The sequence below is a fragment of the Aspergillus ruber genome, assembly GCF_000600275.1.
Source record: "Aspergillus ruber CBS 135680 unplaced genomic scaffold scaffold00002, whole genome shotgun sequence".
Classification (NCBI taxonomy): Eukaryota; Fungi; Ascomycota; class Eurotiomycetes; order Eurotiales; family Aspergillaceae; genus Aspergillus; species Aspergillus ruber.
Genome location: NW_024467298.1, coordinates 1,299,844 through 1,314,902, shown reverse-complemented (window position 1 = coordinate 1,314,902; position 15,059 = coordinate 1,299,844). Strand labels below are relative to the sequence as shown.

The following is a 15,059-nucleotide window of genomic DNA, read 5'->3' as shown; positions in this document are numbered from 1 at the left end:
ATCTCGGAAAGACGAACGGCTCCGCCGCTTCATATCGGACTACAAGTAGAGATGACTTCATATCAACTACCACAGAGAAGAGCAATATCTGATTGCTCCAGAATTGAATTGAATTAGTCTATATGTTTGAAATAGCGTTTATTTCCTGTTACACTTCATGCAATCGTAGCTTATCCGTTTCTTCTGTCCGGACCGGAGCGAATGGCACGAACGGGGTATGATGTAGTACCCCAAATTGGAGCAGTCGCTGCGGCCCTAGGCACTTATGCAAATAGAGCAGAATGCGATCACCGGGAGTTGAACCTATGAACCACCAAGAATCCCGGAGATTTGAAGTGACAGATCCAAAATCGAAAGATGCTCATCTGCACCGTCTGCCAGACGTTTATCCATCTCAGAGAAAGCTGTGACGATTTTATTCTTCTGAACATCCGGTATAGCGTCGTTGTAGACAACCCGACGATACAGCTGAATAGCCATTAGCAACGCTAAGCGGTTTTCAAGTACGGAGAGGAAATACCTGTGTCAATAACTGAGTGGCACTCCACCCATCTGCCACAATATCCGTGATAACAGAAGAAACAGCTCCATACGAGGAACCGATTTTCTTCGGCTGCATGGCATGAATCAAGCCGTCCAAAACAGTCTCCGGGATAACACCCGCAATCTCCTCCACCATCCGCACAGTAATCATTTTCGAGTTGTCGTCTGTCATCTCTGAATCCTCATCTCCATCCTTCTTGCCAGCCGCCTGAGCCCCTACCAACCGAGCAGCACTCTGCATATATGTGATAGAACGTCGTAAATCTCCCTCTCCACAAGTGATCAACTTGTCAACCGCCCCATTTTCAAGATTCAACCCCTCCTTCTCAGCAATATGCGCCACTCTTGTCCCCGCAGCGCTGTTATCCAACGCCTTGAATCGGAACTTGCTGCACCGGCTTGCCAACGGCTCAATAATCCGGGTGACATAATTGCAAACCAGACAGAAACGGGTGATTCGACTATATTGTTCCATCGTCCGACGAAGAGCCGACTGCGCGTCTTGCGTCATGCTATCTGCTTCATCGAGGATGATAATTTTGAACGGCGGGCAGGGGTGCTTGGAGAGGTATTCTGCGTCTAGACCTGTGGGTTGTGAAAGTTGCGTTCGGGCAAAGCCCTTGACTTTTTCACGGACGATGCCGATACCTCGTTCGTCGGAGGCGTTTAGTTCGAGGATACGGGAGCGGTAGACGGCGGGACCGAAGAGGGATTTTGCGAGGGCGAGGATGGTAGATGTCTTTCCGGTACCTGGGGGGCCGTAGAAAAGCATATGGGGAAGCTTGATCCATTAGCTTTTTGTTGTATAGTATTCGCATAAGTATTGGGCATACGTTAGAAGCGTTTAATGTCCGTGAAAGCACTTTCGTCGTGTGATCTTGCGCAGCGACATCGTCTAATGTCTTTGGCCGACTATCTCTTGTCAGTGATAATTCTCCAAAACATATAGGGAACAATTACGACATACTATTTCTCAACCCATGGCTGGAGTTGCTCCTCTCTCGGATCTGTTGGCTTCTGCTTGGTACTGCTCGATGCCGCTGCAGCCGCTGCGCGGGCTTTGTTGTTAAAAAAATTGGCAGCCATTGCTACGGGTATATGAAATATTGAAAATTAGTGGTAGAATTTGACCTGAAAATGTATACTGGTAACCCGACGTGAGCTCTTGCGGACCTCCGATGAAGGCCGTGTCGGAGACGCGTTGATACGCGACACCACTGTAATGAGATGTGGCGCAGCGATAGTACTCCAGCCACAACGACGGATATAAAGTGTGGCCAACACGACATACAAAGCAAAACACCAGTCGCAAACAACATGACAGGAAAATACATTCTACCCTCAAAGACAACAACTTATTAGGAATCCCATCCTTGGGAAATCAATGCTTCTGATCTGGTAGATACACACTCATTTCAAGACCCTTGCTGTACGGCAGCGTGAGGTTTCTGAATCCACTGTTCGGGGCACGCAGATAATCAAGGAGATTCTTGTACCGAACAGAAGCACTAGAGGTATTGTCGGTGACTACAACTGCGCCAGGCTTCATTGCCGGCTGTACTAGTTTCAATACCGGAAGAGCCAATGGGGCCCAGACTGGAATCAATTAGCCAGTTGAAGTAAAGAGGCTGGAATAAAAGCAGTCTACTTACTGTCCAACAAGAGCATGTCAACTGTTCCTAGGTCGTGTTTCAACGTCTCCAACAAGTCACCCTCTCTCAACTCAATCATATCACTGACGGAGCTGCCGCACTCCCCCCAATGTCTTCTGGCTTGAGCTGCCTTATCCGGCTCATGTTCCGTGCCAATGACCCTCCCAGCACCACCAAATGCTGTGATATTGGACGCAACAGCAAGCGCGAGGTAGATGGTACTAACGCCATAAGAGGTACCGGCCTCGACGATCGTTTTGGCACCTGTCGCGAGACAAAGTTGGTAAATGAAGTGGCACTTGTCCTGGTCAAGAGCAATGAATTTATCGCGCATATTCGCATCGACGGTATCGGGCTTGTAGGCGGATGCATCTAGCTCGGCTTCCTGGGCTGCGGATTCAGCGTGGAGCCGGTTGAGCAAAGAAAGTGTGTGTGCCGGGACATCTTTCAATGGATGGTTGTCGGGAAGGGGTTTCGAGGGCTGGGAAGACATATTCGATGATATGAAGTTGATTGGATTCTGATATTACGAATGATGTCTGATTTGACTTTGGAGCACATGCGTTGCCGAATAATATATTGTGTGCCCTGATGACATTCCGATAGTTAACGTGGTGATCAATGAGTCATTTGTTAGCAATGGCATAAAATGCACTCCCATACTATCAAGCCCATACTATCAAGCCCATACTACCTAGCGAATAACCCCCTGTACTCACAATCTGCAGTATTCCTACTTATTCTTGTGGCGGCTGACGACATTACCACCACATCCGTAGGTTCCGCAATACCCGTAACAACCGCCTTCCCGCAACTTCCACTCATACATTGTGACGGTTGTCTACTGATACAGTGAAACATCCCGCGTCAAAATGGTGCAAACAACAGGCCAGCTCAAACGCAAGCGCGCGCGCGTGGCCTGCGAGCCCTGCCGGGAACGAAAGAGGAAATGCGACGGAGACAACCCGTGTGATACATGCAGCAACTGGGGATATGAGTGCTACTATCCAGCCGATCGAAACTCGAAATCCAAGGCCTTGGCATCTTCTGCGGAGTCCTTATCCACTGGTGCTCCTAGCACGGGACATAGTCGCTCAATAAATCCGCAAGGCCTGATTCGCAGTCTCTCTGCAAATTCCGGCGCTGCCTTTGTGCGCAGAATGGGCCTCAAAGTCGATCCGGCCAATGCGCCTCGGTTGAATCTTTTCGGGTGGAATGTGGGTGCGAGACAGCTGTCCTCGGGGCTGGCGACGGCTGCTGGCCTGCCGATTGTTGATATTATTGCTCTGCGGGATATGGCGCAGCTGGCACATGTCTATTTTAACAAGGTTGACCCGTGCTATGGATTTATTGATAAGCAAGCTTTCTTCGATCGTCTCAATGCGCGGTGGCGGTCCAACAGCGGTGGCAGCATTTATGATAGTGTACTAGCAGGAGTTGCGGCGCTGGGGCTACTGTTCTCGGAGCGAACGGTTAAGGTCACAGAGCTACATCTGATGGAATCCGCTAGGTTGATCCTTGAAGGTTACGATGGAAGTACTGCACCCTCTGTGGACCTTGTTACGGGTTGGATGCTTCGTGTCATCTACATGCGGATGACTGCGCCGCCTTACTCGACTTGGCTCGCTAGTTCTACGTTAATGCACCTCATCGAAGCTACAGGTCTTCATCGTGAAGCTTCCGACGGCATAGACCTGTCTAACGCGAAATGTGATCCTGACATCCGACGACGTTTGGTTGGCGTGGCCCAACATCAGAACATGTGGCCATCCTATGATCTTGGTCTGTCAAGAGTGTCTTTGAAAGCCGATCTGTCTCTGTCACTGTCACCACGGCCCGGGGACTACACGGCAGAGCTACTAGATCTGCTGCCGATATCTGCCAGTTTGGATCCCGAAGAAGCGCATGACGACTGTGACCTGCAATGGTCTTTGGTGCAAACTTTGGATAGGGTGCACACGCAACCACCATCCGTGCTCGCGCAAACAAACTTGGTCCTGTGTATACTACGACGACTTCATCTTTTGAACATCAACACATCACCCGCCATCGCAGACCGTGTTCTGGACTTAATCCAGAGAGCACTACAGTCCGCACGCAGTATGCTCACAAATTGTTGCCCATGGCAACATATTGCCAACGTACCATTCCATATTATCACCATTCTCCTCGAAATGGACACATGCGCTTCCCTTGCTCAACTCCCAGACGCCATGCAGACCTTGAAACTGGTTGCCTCTACATACAACACTGCTACAATGCGCGAGGCTTATGCTACTGCTAGACTCCTTGTATTCCTTTATCAACAACGACGATGTCACGATGCTCGGCTGCTGGGCAATGTGCTTGACACTGATTTTCAGTCAGAGCCCGGCTCAGCTGGCTTAAAGGCACAAGTGCCGCGCGTCAGTCCTAACTTGGAAGAGATGCCATTGCTGGAGGAATTGGTTGCCGATATGCCTAGTCTGCAGGGGTTCGATTTCGATCAATTCTTGAATATGGATATGTTGCGGTCGGCGCAGGATATGGATGTGGGATCGTTGGGAGAGGGTGATTGACCTGTCGCCCATTACTGCAGTGCGCAAACATCGGTAAAAACTGTAGATTAGGTTCATGTGTACATATCTTATTTCCTTAATCCGGGTCACTATATGAATAGCATGTAAAGTATGACATTTTCTAGTGTCCATTCCGCAATACCCGTTTCTTCCGTACGAGTAACATACCGCCAAATATAGATATAAAAGCGTCTGCTTCCACTATTTATGGCACTCCAATCTTTACAGGACAGACAATGTTCCGATCATCCCACCTCACCAAGAAGCTCTCATCGCTATACCCATGGACCTCCAATCCCATGATCATCAGCGCCCCAATGCGGGTCATGTCCGGCCCAGCCCTGGCCGTTGCAGTTTCCCGCGCCGGCGGACTAGGCTTCATCGGACCCAGTGCGAAAACACAAGACATACTAGCAGACCTCGAAGAAGCCTCGTCTCTCATTGAAAAGAAAAAGGCGCTCCGAGCTGCCGCAATACCGTCGTCGTCACCAGCTCTCCCCGTCGGAGTGGGTTTCCAGCTCTGGAGCGACGACATCGAAACTGCAGTATCTGCTATTCAGAATTTCAAGCCATGTGCGGCATGGCTGTTTGCTCCGCGACAAGGACAGACAGACTTAGATCAGTGGTCACGCCGAATCCGCAGCGTCTCGCCGCACACCCAGATCTGGGTCCAAATCGGTACCATAGCTGAGGTGCAGGGGCTGATCGGGGGCTCTGACCATCCGGATGTAATTGTGGTTCAGGGTGCCGAAGCAGGCGGTCACGGACGTGACCGGGATGGTTTGGGCCTCATCTCACTGCTACCCGAGGTGTCAGACACGCTGGCGAATAAAGGATCACAGATCCCTCTAGTTGCTGCGGGAGGAATCGCAGATGGACGGGGTGCAACGGCCGCGATGTGTCTGGGGGCTTCTGGGGTTGCGATGGGCACGCGGTTCCTCGCTGCGACAGAAGCGCGGATTTCCCGTGGATACCAGCGAGAAATCGTGCGTGCTAGCGACGGCGCGGTATCGACAACTCGCACACTGTTGTATAATCATCTACGGGGTACTTATGGGTGGCCGGAGGGGTATATTCCGCGGACAATTATTAACCAGTCTTTTATCGAGCATCAGGCAGGGAAGGCGTTTGAGGAGCTTAAGGGGCTTCATGATCAGGCTGTTAAGAAGGGGGATTTTGGTTGGGGGCCGGAGGGGAGGCTTGCGACATACGCGGGGGCGTCGATTGGGTTGATTCATGATGTGCAGGATGCTGAGGCTATTGTTACTGGTATTCAGAGGTATATTGAAGAGGGGGCTGGCTCTTTGAAGAAGGAGCTGAAGCTGTAGAGACAACATAGTATAGCTACTATTTCTAAAGGGATTATTCAACTTGAACCGCACTAGAATTCTGGAATTGCATGTCCTGTGTAAGTAGCAGCTCAAAACTGGAATATCAGGAAGAAGACTTGTCTGCTTCTGTATTCCCCTCCCTCATCCCCTCGTTGCTACTACTCCCACTCTGAATAGCTCCCAAGATCCCGTCCGTATAAGCAGCACCGCTCCATTTCTGATGCATAAGAACCTCCACACCGAGTTCTTTCTCCCGTGCCTGGATTAAGCGGATGTATGCCAGCATACCGTCGTCCTTAAATGCACGCGAGAGTTCAGTGGTGATAGCTGCCGTGGAATGTAAACCAGCCAGGGAGATTAACTGCAAGACGAATCTGTGGAGTATTCAGCACTTTGATGGATGATCATGGGAATGGGGAGAATAGAATACCCAAATTTTGCAAGGTCCCAGACAAAAGATTTCAAAGAATCATCTGTAAACCCTTGCCCTAACCAATTAAACGACGGACTCAGATTGTAGACGAGTTTCTTCTCAGGATAAACTGCGTGTACGTTGCTAGCTACTTGTGCTGCTTCGTCTAGGCTCGGGGTGCTCGTCTCGACCCAGAGGAGGTCGGCGTATGGTGTATATTCCTTGGCTCTTTTGATTGCTGCTGGGAAACCAGCACGGTAGTGGTAGTAGCCCTCTCGGGTGCGAGGGATATTGCAGGACCATTTTACTGGCGATTTGGCATATTTGTAGGCCAGTTTTCGTCTTTGGGATAAAGATAGATTAGGGTTTTCTTGCACTTGGCGGTAGTATTCTTGTCGAATGGCCGGCGACGTTCTCAGGATTTTGAAGTGGGCGTCGACAGCTATGATGATCGGGTTGCATCAGCGTAAGATCGAAGCAATAAGCTCCAGGATCTAGAGGTAGAGAAATTACCTTCATCAAACGTAAAAAGTCTATGCTCTCGAACCCAATCAGCTTCGAAGGCATCAATCTCTCTCGGTGCAACCTCTTCTCTTTCCAGCGCCTGAAGAATTTCTGCCAAAGGCTCTACTTCCGCTTCATCCATCATCACACCCAAAGTAAACTCATGGTCACGACTGTCCACTATGCTGGAGATGAGGGTACCGCTCTGGGAATCAGTTCGAGCAATAAGAAGGTTCTCCGTGCCCATCATATCCCACTGAAACCGGGCCGCCACCAGCCGCTTGATATGCTCGCTCATGGGGACAAGCACTTTTCCGGATAGATGGCCGCATTTTTTGCCTCCGTGCAGTTGATCTTCAAAGTGAACTGCTGCGGCGCCGTATTCGGCGAATAGTTTAGCTAGTTTCATTACTGTCGTGATGCCCCCATGTCTAAGGTGCGGCTGTTAGCATAGTCTTCACCTTATAGGTATTGTACGTACCCAGTGTCTCCATCAGCAATAATCGGCCGCAAAAAATCAATATACGGTGTATTTTTACGTTGGTCGGCGGTTAACTGTCTGCGCTCATCCCAATGTCTGCGGTCATGCATCTTCTGCGCGTTCATCAATCTTTGCACCTGGTTCGGCACGGTGTTGTAGGGATAGTCGCCCATATCTGGTGAGACTTCATTTGTGCTCGTTAGGAGGGAAGAACATGCCCATCCAGAAACATACAAGGCCTCTTGATACTGTGCTTGCTGTGTCATTTGCACTGGATCGATTGCACCCACTGTCCCGATCTTAGCAAAGTAATTATATTGACTCATTACCTCAACCAAAGAACTTACTGGTATGCACTGGCAATCCCTCCATCGCCTGTTCGTTCAATAAATTAAACAATTTCCGCGCCATCAAGGAACTGGGGTATACCTGCTGCAGCGATTCTCGCTTGCTCACGATATCGGTTGCCGAATAGAGCCGCTTAACCCCGTCAAAGCGTCTGCTTGCCCACCATGTTTCTATGTCTCGGACCTGCTGTTCACATAAAGCATCTTCAAGAGCGCCTGCCTTTTCTGGTGTCGATAGGAGCTGGTAGGCATCGCTGGGCGGATTGGCTAACAACAGTGATCCAGCGGGTTTTAGGAGTATCCGAGGGCTGCGGGTAGTAAATGTTCGTATACTAGCTGTGGTCGATGGGAGATCCAGACGCCGTGAAAACATACCAGTAGATATCCTTAAAGGCATGTTTGAATCATGAAATTATCGTGATTTATCCCAGCAAGACATTGCCGTTCTGGCAATACTTGTCACCGCGAGCTGGGAGTGATGCATGGAAGCAAAGTACTATGCGGTTCCACTATACCCGCAATACCCATTCCGGCCGTCTAAGGTTGTAGGGCTTGAGAATCCGCAATACCCGCATCATGACAAAAAGATTAAAAATCTAGGCTTTTCATGAGGGTCCAGAAACGGCCTAATTGGCACACATTATTTGTAACCGTCATCCAAGGGCCTGCTGAAAAGGAACGATGTTGCTAGGAACCTAGTATCAGGATTCAAACGAACACGTCGCACAGGAGAATATGGACTCTTCAAGGCCCAGTCGAACTGGCCAGCTGGAGGATGAATACAATGGCATGAGTACATCGGAACTCGGCGAGGCTCATGGCAGTGTCAAAAAGCACCAGGGCATCTTGTCAATGGGAGCAGGGAAACCCATCCCGCCTCTTTTACCCGACTCGAAAGAATACATTGTCGAGTTCGATGGGCCTGATGACCCAACTCATCCTCTTAATTGGAGCTTTACAGTCAAGTATGTTCTATTTAAAATGGTACAAACGGACCAATTCTCACTGTGATTACCCCAGGCTCTATATTTCATCGATTGCTTGCCTTGGAACCCTCACGGCATCATTCACCAGCGCAATCTTTGCTCCAAGTACCACTAGTGCAAGCAAAGATTTCGGTGTCAGTTCAGAAGTAGGTACACTCGGCACAACCCTATATGTTCTGGGCTTCGCATTCGGCCCATTGGTCTGGGCCCCAGCTTCGGAGCTGGTAGGAAGACGGTGGCCGTTGACCATTGGCATGCTGGGAGGCGCCATCTTCACCATTGCATCAGCTGTGGCCAAGAATATCCAGACGTTGATTATTTGCCGCTTTTTTGCGGGGATGTTCGGCGCCAGTCAACTTTCTGTGGTCCCGGCGATGCTGTCGGATATCTATAATAATACCCATCGTGGAATTGCCATTGCGCTATACTCGCTTACAGTTTTCGTCGGTCCGTTCAGTGCACCGTCTATTGGGGGGTTTATCTCGACTAGTTCTCTCGGGTGGCAATGGACTCTGTATATCCCGGCTTTCATGGGCTTTGCAAGTGGTTCGCTGTTCATCTTTTCCCTCAAAGAGACATGTGCACCAGTACTGCTGGTTTCAAAAGCAGCCGCCATGCGCCGGCAGACACTGAACTGGGGCATCCATGCCAAACAAGATGAATTAGAAGTGAGCTTCGGAGAATTGGTGAGGAAATACTTCACTCGTCCTCTGCAGATGCTCATGACCGAGCCGATTATCCTGTTGATCTCGCTCTATATGTCCTTCATCTATGGCATTGTGTACGCACTTCTGGAGGCATATCCATACGTTTTCGAGACGGTTTACAGCATGAGCCCCGGGATCGCTGGTCTTGCATTCATTAGTCTTATTATCGGCCAAGTACTGGCGTGCGGATTCATCCTCTCTCAGCATTCGGTTTATGCAAAGAAGTTGGCTGCGAATGATAATGTGCTGGTTCCTGAATGGCGTTTGTTTCCAGCAACTATTGGTGCTCCTGTGTTCACCGTTGGTATCTTCTGGTAAGTTGATTCCAGATTCGGCTTGGAATTGAACATTGACCGGGGTCAACAGGTTCGGTTGGACCGGGTTTACTGCTTCGATCCACTGGATGGTACCAGTTGCCGCAGGCGTATTCATTGGCTTCGGGATTCTGTGTATTTTCCTTCCATGCTTCAATTACCTCGTCGACTCATATCTACCTCTGTAAGTCCTTGTTCTTGTCTTGCTACCTTTGACTCATCAAATTGACATACTATCAATCTTGAAGAGCAGCATCAACCGTTGCTGCAAACATCATACTCCGATCAAGCGTTGCTGCTGGGTTCCCCCTTTTCTCCAAGCAGATGTTCGCTAATATGGGCGTGCAGTGGGCGGGCACCTTGCTGGGCTTTTTGGCTGTAATCATGATTCCGATGCCTTTTGCTTTTCGGGCTTATGGGCCTTGGTTGAGAAAGAAAAGCAAGCTGGCGCCCTAAGCCAGTGGGTAACTCTGGTCGGGGTTACTTTTCCTTGGATCACTGTCGTGAATTAAAACTGGACTTTACCGTCGCATATAGAGACCCAGTGTGTAGAGTATAGAGCAATGGATAAACAAATAAAAACTGATGATATCAAAGGTAACTCCAACTGATTCCAAATTTATTGTTCTTGAGTCCATATGCCTAAAGCTCATCCTTAGTCGGCTCCTCCTCGTACATCCTCTTCTTAGGATTCCGAGGAACCTCATCCTGTCGTTCCCGTTCTTCCGGGGAGATACCATCAATATTCGTTCCTTCCTGCTTATCCCCTCCCTCAGCCATACGTCCAATCTTGTCAATCATGCGATCCTGATCTGCTTCTTCCCGAACAATTTCCCTTTCCCAGGCAGTGTCGCCAGTGCCACTTTCAGGAACAGTCCCTTGGGTTTCATGTACTAATGCCGGAATTTCCTGTGTTGTGAATGTATCCGCAGCTAGTGATGATTGTACAGCTGAACTTGTGATACCAGCACTTCCGAGAATCACAAAGAGAGTTCTTAACATCAACCGGAAGGGCATCCAAACAAGCCACCATAACGGCCCGTAGAGCATGCGACGGAATAGCAACCAGGCAATTGTACCAACGATTATATAGAATGCCGTCTCCAGGTACCAAGTATCGGATTTCTGCGAGCGAAGGAGAGAGCTAGCGAGTTTGCGGGAGGACGATAGGAGAGTGTCAAGACTAGTGTATGATTCAGAGAGAGAGGAGATCGCAGCCGTTGATTGCTCTGTACACTTGTTAGACCAGATACTCGTTTGAAGACGGGAGGAAACCGACCTAGTGTCTGCTGCGCGAAGTGACTCCGCGACAGCTCAGCCTGCATCAACTGATGCGTCCTCCTCAACGCCAGCGTAACATCATTAGACGCATTCATCACCAAATCATCCTGCGTCAATTTCTCAGACGGCTGTTTCCTTGTCTCACTACCCTGCGATCTCGAAAACAATAACTCCCTCTCCTTCCGTTTCGCAAATTCCGCATTTCTCTTCGCCTGAAGCTGCGCATTCCTAAAATCCCCTCTCGTCCTGCACAACAAAATAACATCAGTTAGACACAAGATCTCATCCATATAGACGTAGACGTAGGATCAAGTGCAAACCCACCTCTTCAAATCCTCAGTCAACCTCCCCGCCAACACAACAACCCTCTCCTTCTCCGCCTCCTTCTCACTATCCATTCCCTTCCTTCTATTCTCCATACTTGCTTCCAGAGCCTCGACTTCCACCCTTAACAGCTCCATCTGCCCCTCCGCCTCCTTGAGGAGGGTGTGGATCTCCGTTCCGAGCTCGAGTCGCGCTTCATCGCCTTGGCCGACGGCTGTGGTGAAATTGCGTAGGCGGTTGACAAGTGGGTGGATTTGACCAAAAGATGCGGAGAGGTCTTTTAAACGTGATTGGAGGGTTGTTGGGGACATGGTTGGTGGTTTCTTTGCAGGAACGGTGCTGCGACTGCACAGGTGGTGTTGTAGGCCGATGACTCGTTGAGTGTTAATTCAGTGTCGCGCGGGTTATTCGCGTGGTAAAAATGTAAAGGTCCAGTGCGCTCAGTATCAATCAAAGAGCGCAATCAAACAAAATATTTCTAGCTGTCTCATAATAGTTGCATCAATCTGTCCGATAACTGATCGGCCAGTGCCATTCAATATGCATATATTCCTGAGGCAGTAATTTGCATCTGATGCAAACATCGCTCTCCGAAAGGTTTCGCGATTTGGTGATTTCGTGGAGAGCCGACTGATATCCCAGCAATTCATTCTGTCCTGTCGCCTGTCGAGCCTTGTGCCGGAGTTGGTCTGACTTCGAATATACCGCACTGTTCAATCACTGTTTCGGACCTGAGTGAGCACTACCAGCGATTGCAATCCTCAGATCAGGTACGCCCACTTTTTGGTTTCTACAACGTTCCGGAAGGACGCATATGGATGCGCTCTGTTCGCGAGAGAAAAAGCATCCTTAATTATTCAAATAGAACAGTCGAAGTTAACCCGCAATTTACAGACCTCATCCCTTTCATACTGTCCATCCACCACCCCCTCCGAAAACACAACCGACACCACAACCAACAACATCGACCAAAATGTCCGTCCCAGTCCGAACAATCACCTCCTTCCGCACAACTTTCAACCCCTTCTCCCCCATCTCCCGCCCCTGCCGCCTCTTCCTCAACCTAGTCCGCCAACCCTCCACGATCTCCGCCTCGAGCCCCAACCACATCGACATCAAAGTCACGCAGCTCCCGCGGAACTCGACACAGCTGCCTGAGATGACAATAGGATTCAAGGGCGGGAGGGAGATTCAGCTGGATGTTGGGAAGAGGGGGATGAAGATTGGGGATGTGATTGAGGAGGTTGCGCGGGTGGGACGGGTTATTGAGAGGGAGCAGACATTGAAAAGCTAAGATATATTATGTTGTTTATGGATTATGTGGTGATTGTTGTATTATTATGCATTTTTATTTTCCTGGTTCTTGTTCACGGCGCTTGGAAGACCGGGTTGTCTTAGACAGATTCAGTTTTCCGATGGAAGATGACATGCTTGTATATACCATGTAGCATAAAATTTTTTTACGGTCCGGTGATTCCTACTCTACTGTTGTACTTTACGATTGTCGAACATGGCACATGTAAGATTACATGAAGCAGTTACTCTGTGGAACCCATAATTGCAGTACACGTTGAACAGTTGAAACGCATCATCTTATCATTCACCCATGCGGGCAGTCAATGTCATTAGATTTTTGGGATATTGTTCAATAATAAATTTAAACGGCAGCACCAGAGATGAAGAACCACTTGTCAACAGTGCTGTCAATAGGAGCCGGGGGAAGGTCCTGGCCCTTGGGGATGCTGGCAAGAGCACCCTGGTCGGCACGGTCACCAGAGGCCTCAACGGTAGTGTTGGTACTGTTGCTTTTAATTAGCTGTCATCTAACCTAAAACATTCAGAATAAAAGCAACTTACAGGCTGATGTCACCCTTGGGAGACTTGCCAGAGATGAGCTTCTCCCAAGCATCGGCGCACTCGCGGACAACGTCAAGGGCGTACCTTGATATTGAGTGGTTAGAACACGGAACTTTCTAATAGCTAGAAACGGAGGGCTCACTTTTTGTTTTTGCACTCGCCAGAGAAAGCAAACTGGTTCTCGGGCTTTCCATCGGGGATCTTGTAGATACGGAACCACTCGTTGGTGGCGCGGAGGAGACCAGGGAGCTGGCGCTCAACATCCTCAACGTCGTTGAGCTTAGCAGCAAGAGGGTCGTTGATGTCGACGACAATGATCTTCCAGTCAGTCTCCTCCTCGTCAAGGAGAGCCATCACACCGAGGACCTTGACCTGCTTGACTTGACCGGGGTAGCCGACGACCTCACCGATCTCGCAGACGTCGAGCGGGTCGTTGTCACCCTTGGCCTTGGTCTCAGGGTGGACACTGTTGGGGTCTTCCCAGGTCTACAATTGCATTAGTTAGGAGGAATTGAAAACAGTTGTTATTGAGATCTAAAGATGGAACATACCTGGGGGAAGGCACCGTAGTTCCAGAGGTAGCCCTTGTGGGGGAAGCAGTTACGGACGTAACGGAGCTTGCCCTTCTTGACATCCTGCTTGATGGGGTTGAGGAACTCCTCCTTGGAGATCTATGGGAGGAGGATTCGTGTTAGTATTCAATTGGACCAACGTCGTTTTGAATTGGACTAAACACACCTCCTGCTTGGCGTTAGTCCAGCGGGGGATCTCAACAACCATGTTCAGAATGTTCTGCTGCTCGTTGGCGTAGAGAGGGATGTCGTGGAAGGGGGAGACGGGGACGCCATCCTTCTCAATGTAGACACGGTGCTCCAAAGTGTTGGGCTGGCCGATCTTGCGGACGGTGTAGGACATGGTGTTGGTGTTTGCTGGTTGTTTTGGATGCTGCGGAGGGGTAGAAGATATGTGTCTAGAGACGAGAGTCGCACGATCTGAAGCGGACGACACCTTGGTATTTATCCTTGATGGAGAAGGGGATGAAGCTGAGAGGTGAGAAGGAGAAGAAGAAAAGGTGAGGGGAGGGGCGGCGTGGTTAGTGGGGGGAGCCACTGTTGCGGATGTGCGCCGGACGGGCGAGCGAAACAACCACGAACGGAAGGCGGTGGGTAAACGGGTCAAGGGAGTTGGCGATGCCACAATCCGTTGCTGGGCGAATGGAGCAGAAAGCAGCATATGGAGAAAGAAGAAAGAAAGAAAGGAAGAAGCGGAGGAGAGACGGTGTATATAGGGGCGGAAAAGAGGAGGTGACAATCTTATTGTTCTTCCCGAACTTTCAGTAAATGCTTCATTCCTACTTTAGTCTACAAAGACATACGAAAAAGACAAAACCAGGCGGATTATTAGTGGCGGCCCGCCAATCTCGCCTCGGGATGGAAAATCGGCGGCGGGAATGTTGCCCTGGCAGCTCCGAGGTTAACCTAGAGTATGGAATTGCTGGATACTCATGTCCAATTGGTATTCTTGATCCTTTTCCTCTCTCTCTCTTTTCTCTCGGATACGCCATTTGGCAGAGTAGTGCAGTCTTGCCGGATTCTTACTAGTACCCTTCATAGATGGTTGTGCAGGCTGTCTGTACCCTGTACTCCGTACTCCCAGTCTGCAACTCTCGGTGAATCGTCCGCTCCACTAGTGGACTGTTCCACCCATGTTCTGGGCGTCTTTTATTATTATTGATGACCGTCCGCGGTTCTTCTATGGACAA

The 15,059-nt window shown here is 49.7% G+C and overlaps 3 protein-coding genes across 3 annotated transcripts; 1 reads left to right on the top strand and 2 right to left on the bottom strand.

Moving 5' to 3' along the window:
* Window positions 1-68: 68 nt before the first annotated feature.
* Window positions 69-11,983, bottom strand: EURHEDRAFT_528208 (putative protein transport membrane glycoprotein Sec20). Its single transcript, XM_040787046.1, has 6 exons — window positions 11,441-11,983; window positions 11,115-11,362; window positions 10,512-11,064; window positions 1,377-1,455; window positions 521-1,324; window positions 69-468 (listed from the first exon to the last, which is right to left on the bottom strand). Exons 1-6 carry the CDS (start codon window positions 11,749-11,751, stop codon window positions 304-306), a joined length of 2,160 nt encoding a protein of 719 aa, XP_040642936.1. The 5' UTR covers window positions 11,752-11,983; the 3' UTR covers window positions 69-303.
* An 80-nt stretch (window positions 11,984-12,063) lies between these two features.
* Window positions 12,064-12,917, top strand: EURHEDRAFT_408518 (mitochondrial 54S ribosomal mL53 protein). Its single transcript, XM_040780850.1, has 2 exons — window positions 12,064-12,210; window positions 12,335-12,917. Exon 2 carries the CDS (start codon window positions 12,414-12,416, stop codon window positions 12,732-12,734), a length of 321 nt encoding a protein of 106 aa, XP_040642935.1. The 5' UTR covers window positions 12,064-12,210; window positions 12,335-12,413; the 3' UTR covers window positions 12,735-12,917.
* Window positions 12,918-12,947: 30 nt separating this feature from the next.
* ipp1 (inorganic diphosphatase IPP1) lies at window positions 12,948-14,653 on the bottom strand. The gene is made up of 5 exons (XM_040780849.1): window positions 14,036-14,653; window positions 13,849-13,968; window positions 13,440-13,783; window positions 13,298-13,381; window positions 12,948-13,239 (listed from the first exon to the last, which is right to left on the bottom strand). The coding sequence occupies exons 1-5, from the start codon at window positions 14,528-14,530 to the stop codon at window positions 13,098-13,100; spliced, it is 1,185 nt and encodes a 394-aa protein (XP_040642934.1). The 5' UTR covers window positions 14,531-14,653; the 3' UTR covers window positions 12,948-13,097.
* Between the last annotated feature and the right edge of the window lie 406 nt (window positions 14,654-15,059).

Coding starts and splice junctions, on each gene's coding strand:
- EURHEDRAFT_408518 (XM_040780850.1), top strand. CDS start 12,414: ATGTCCGTCCCAGTCCGAACAATCACCTCCTTCCGCACAACTTTCAAC.
- ipp1 (XM_040780849.1), bottom strand. CDS start 14,530: ATGCTGCTTTCTGCTCCATTCGCCCAGCAACGGATTGTGGCATCGCCA. Junction 13,969..14,035: donor GGACTAACGCCAAGCAGGAG/GTGTGTTTAGTC, acceptor CTCCTCCCATAG/ATCTCCAAGGAGGAGTTCCT. Junction 13,382..13,439: donor GGCGAGTGCAAAAACAAAAA/GTGAGCCCTCCG, acceptor CTCAATATCAAG/GTACGCCCTTGACGTTGTCC.
- EURHEDRAFT_528208 (XM_040787046.1), bottom strand. CDS start 11,751: ATGTCCCCAACAACCCTCCAATCACGTTTAAAAGACCTCTCCGCATCT. Junction 11,363..11,440: donor TTGACTGAGGATTTGAAGAG/GTGGGTTTGCAC, acceptor TTTGTTGTGCAG/GACGAGAGGGGATTTTAGGA. Junction 469..520: donor CCACTCAGTTATTGACACAG/GTATTTCCTCTC, acceptor ATGGCTATTCAG/CTGTATCGTCGGGTTGTCTA.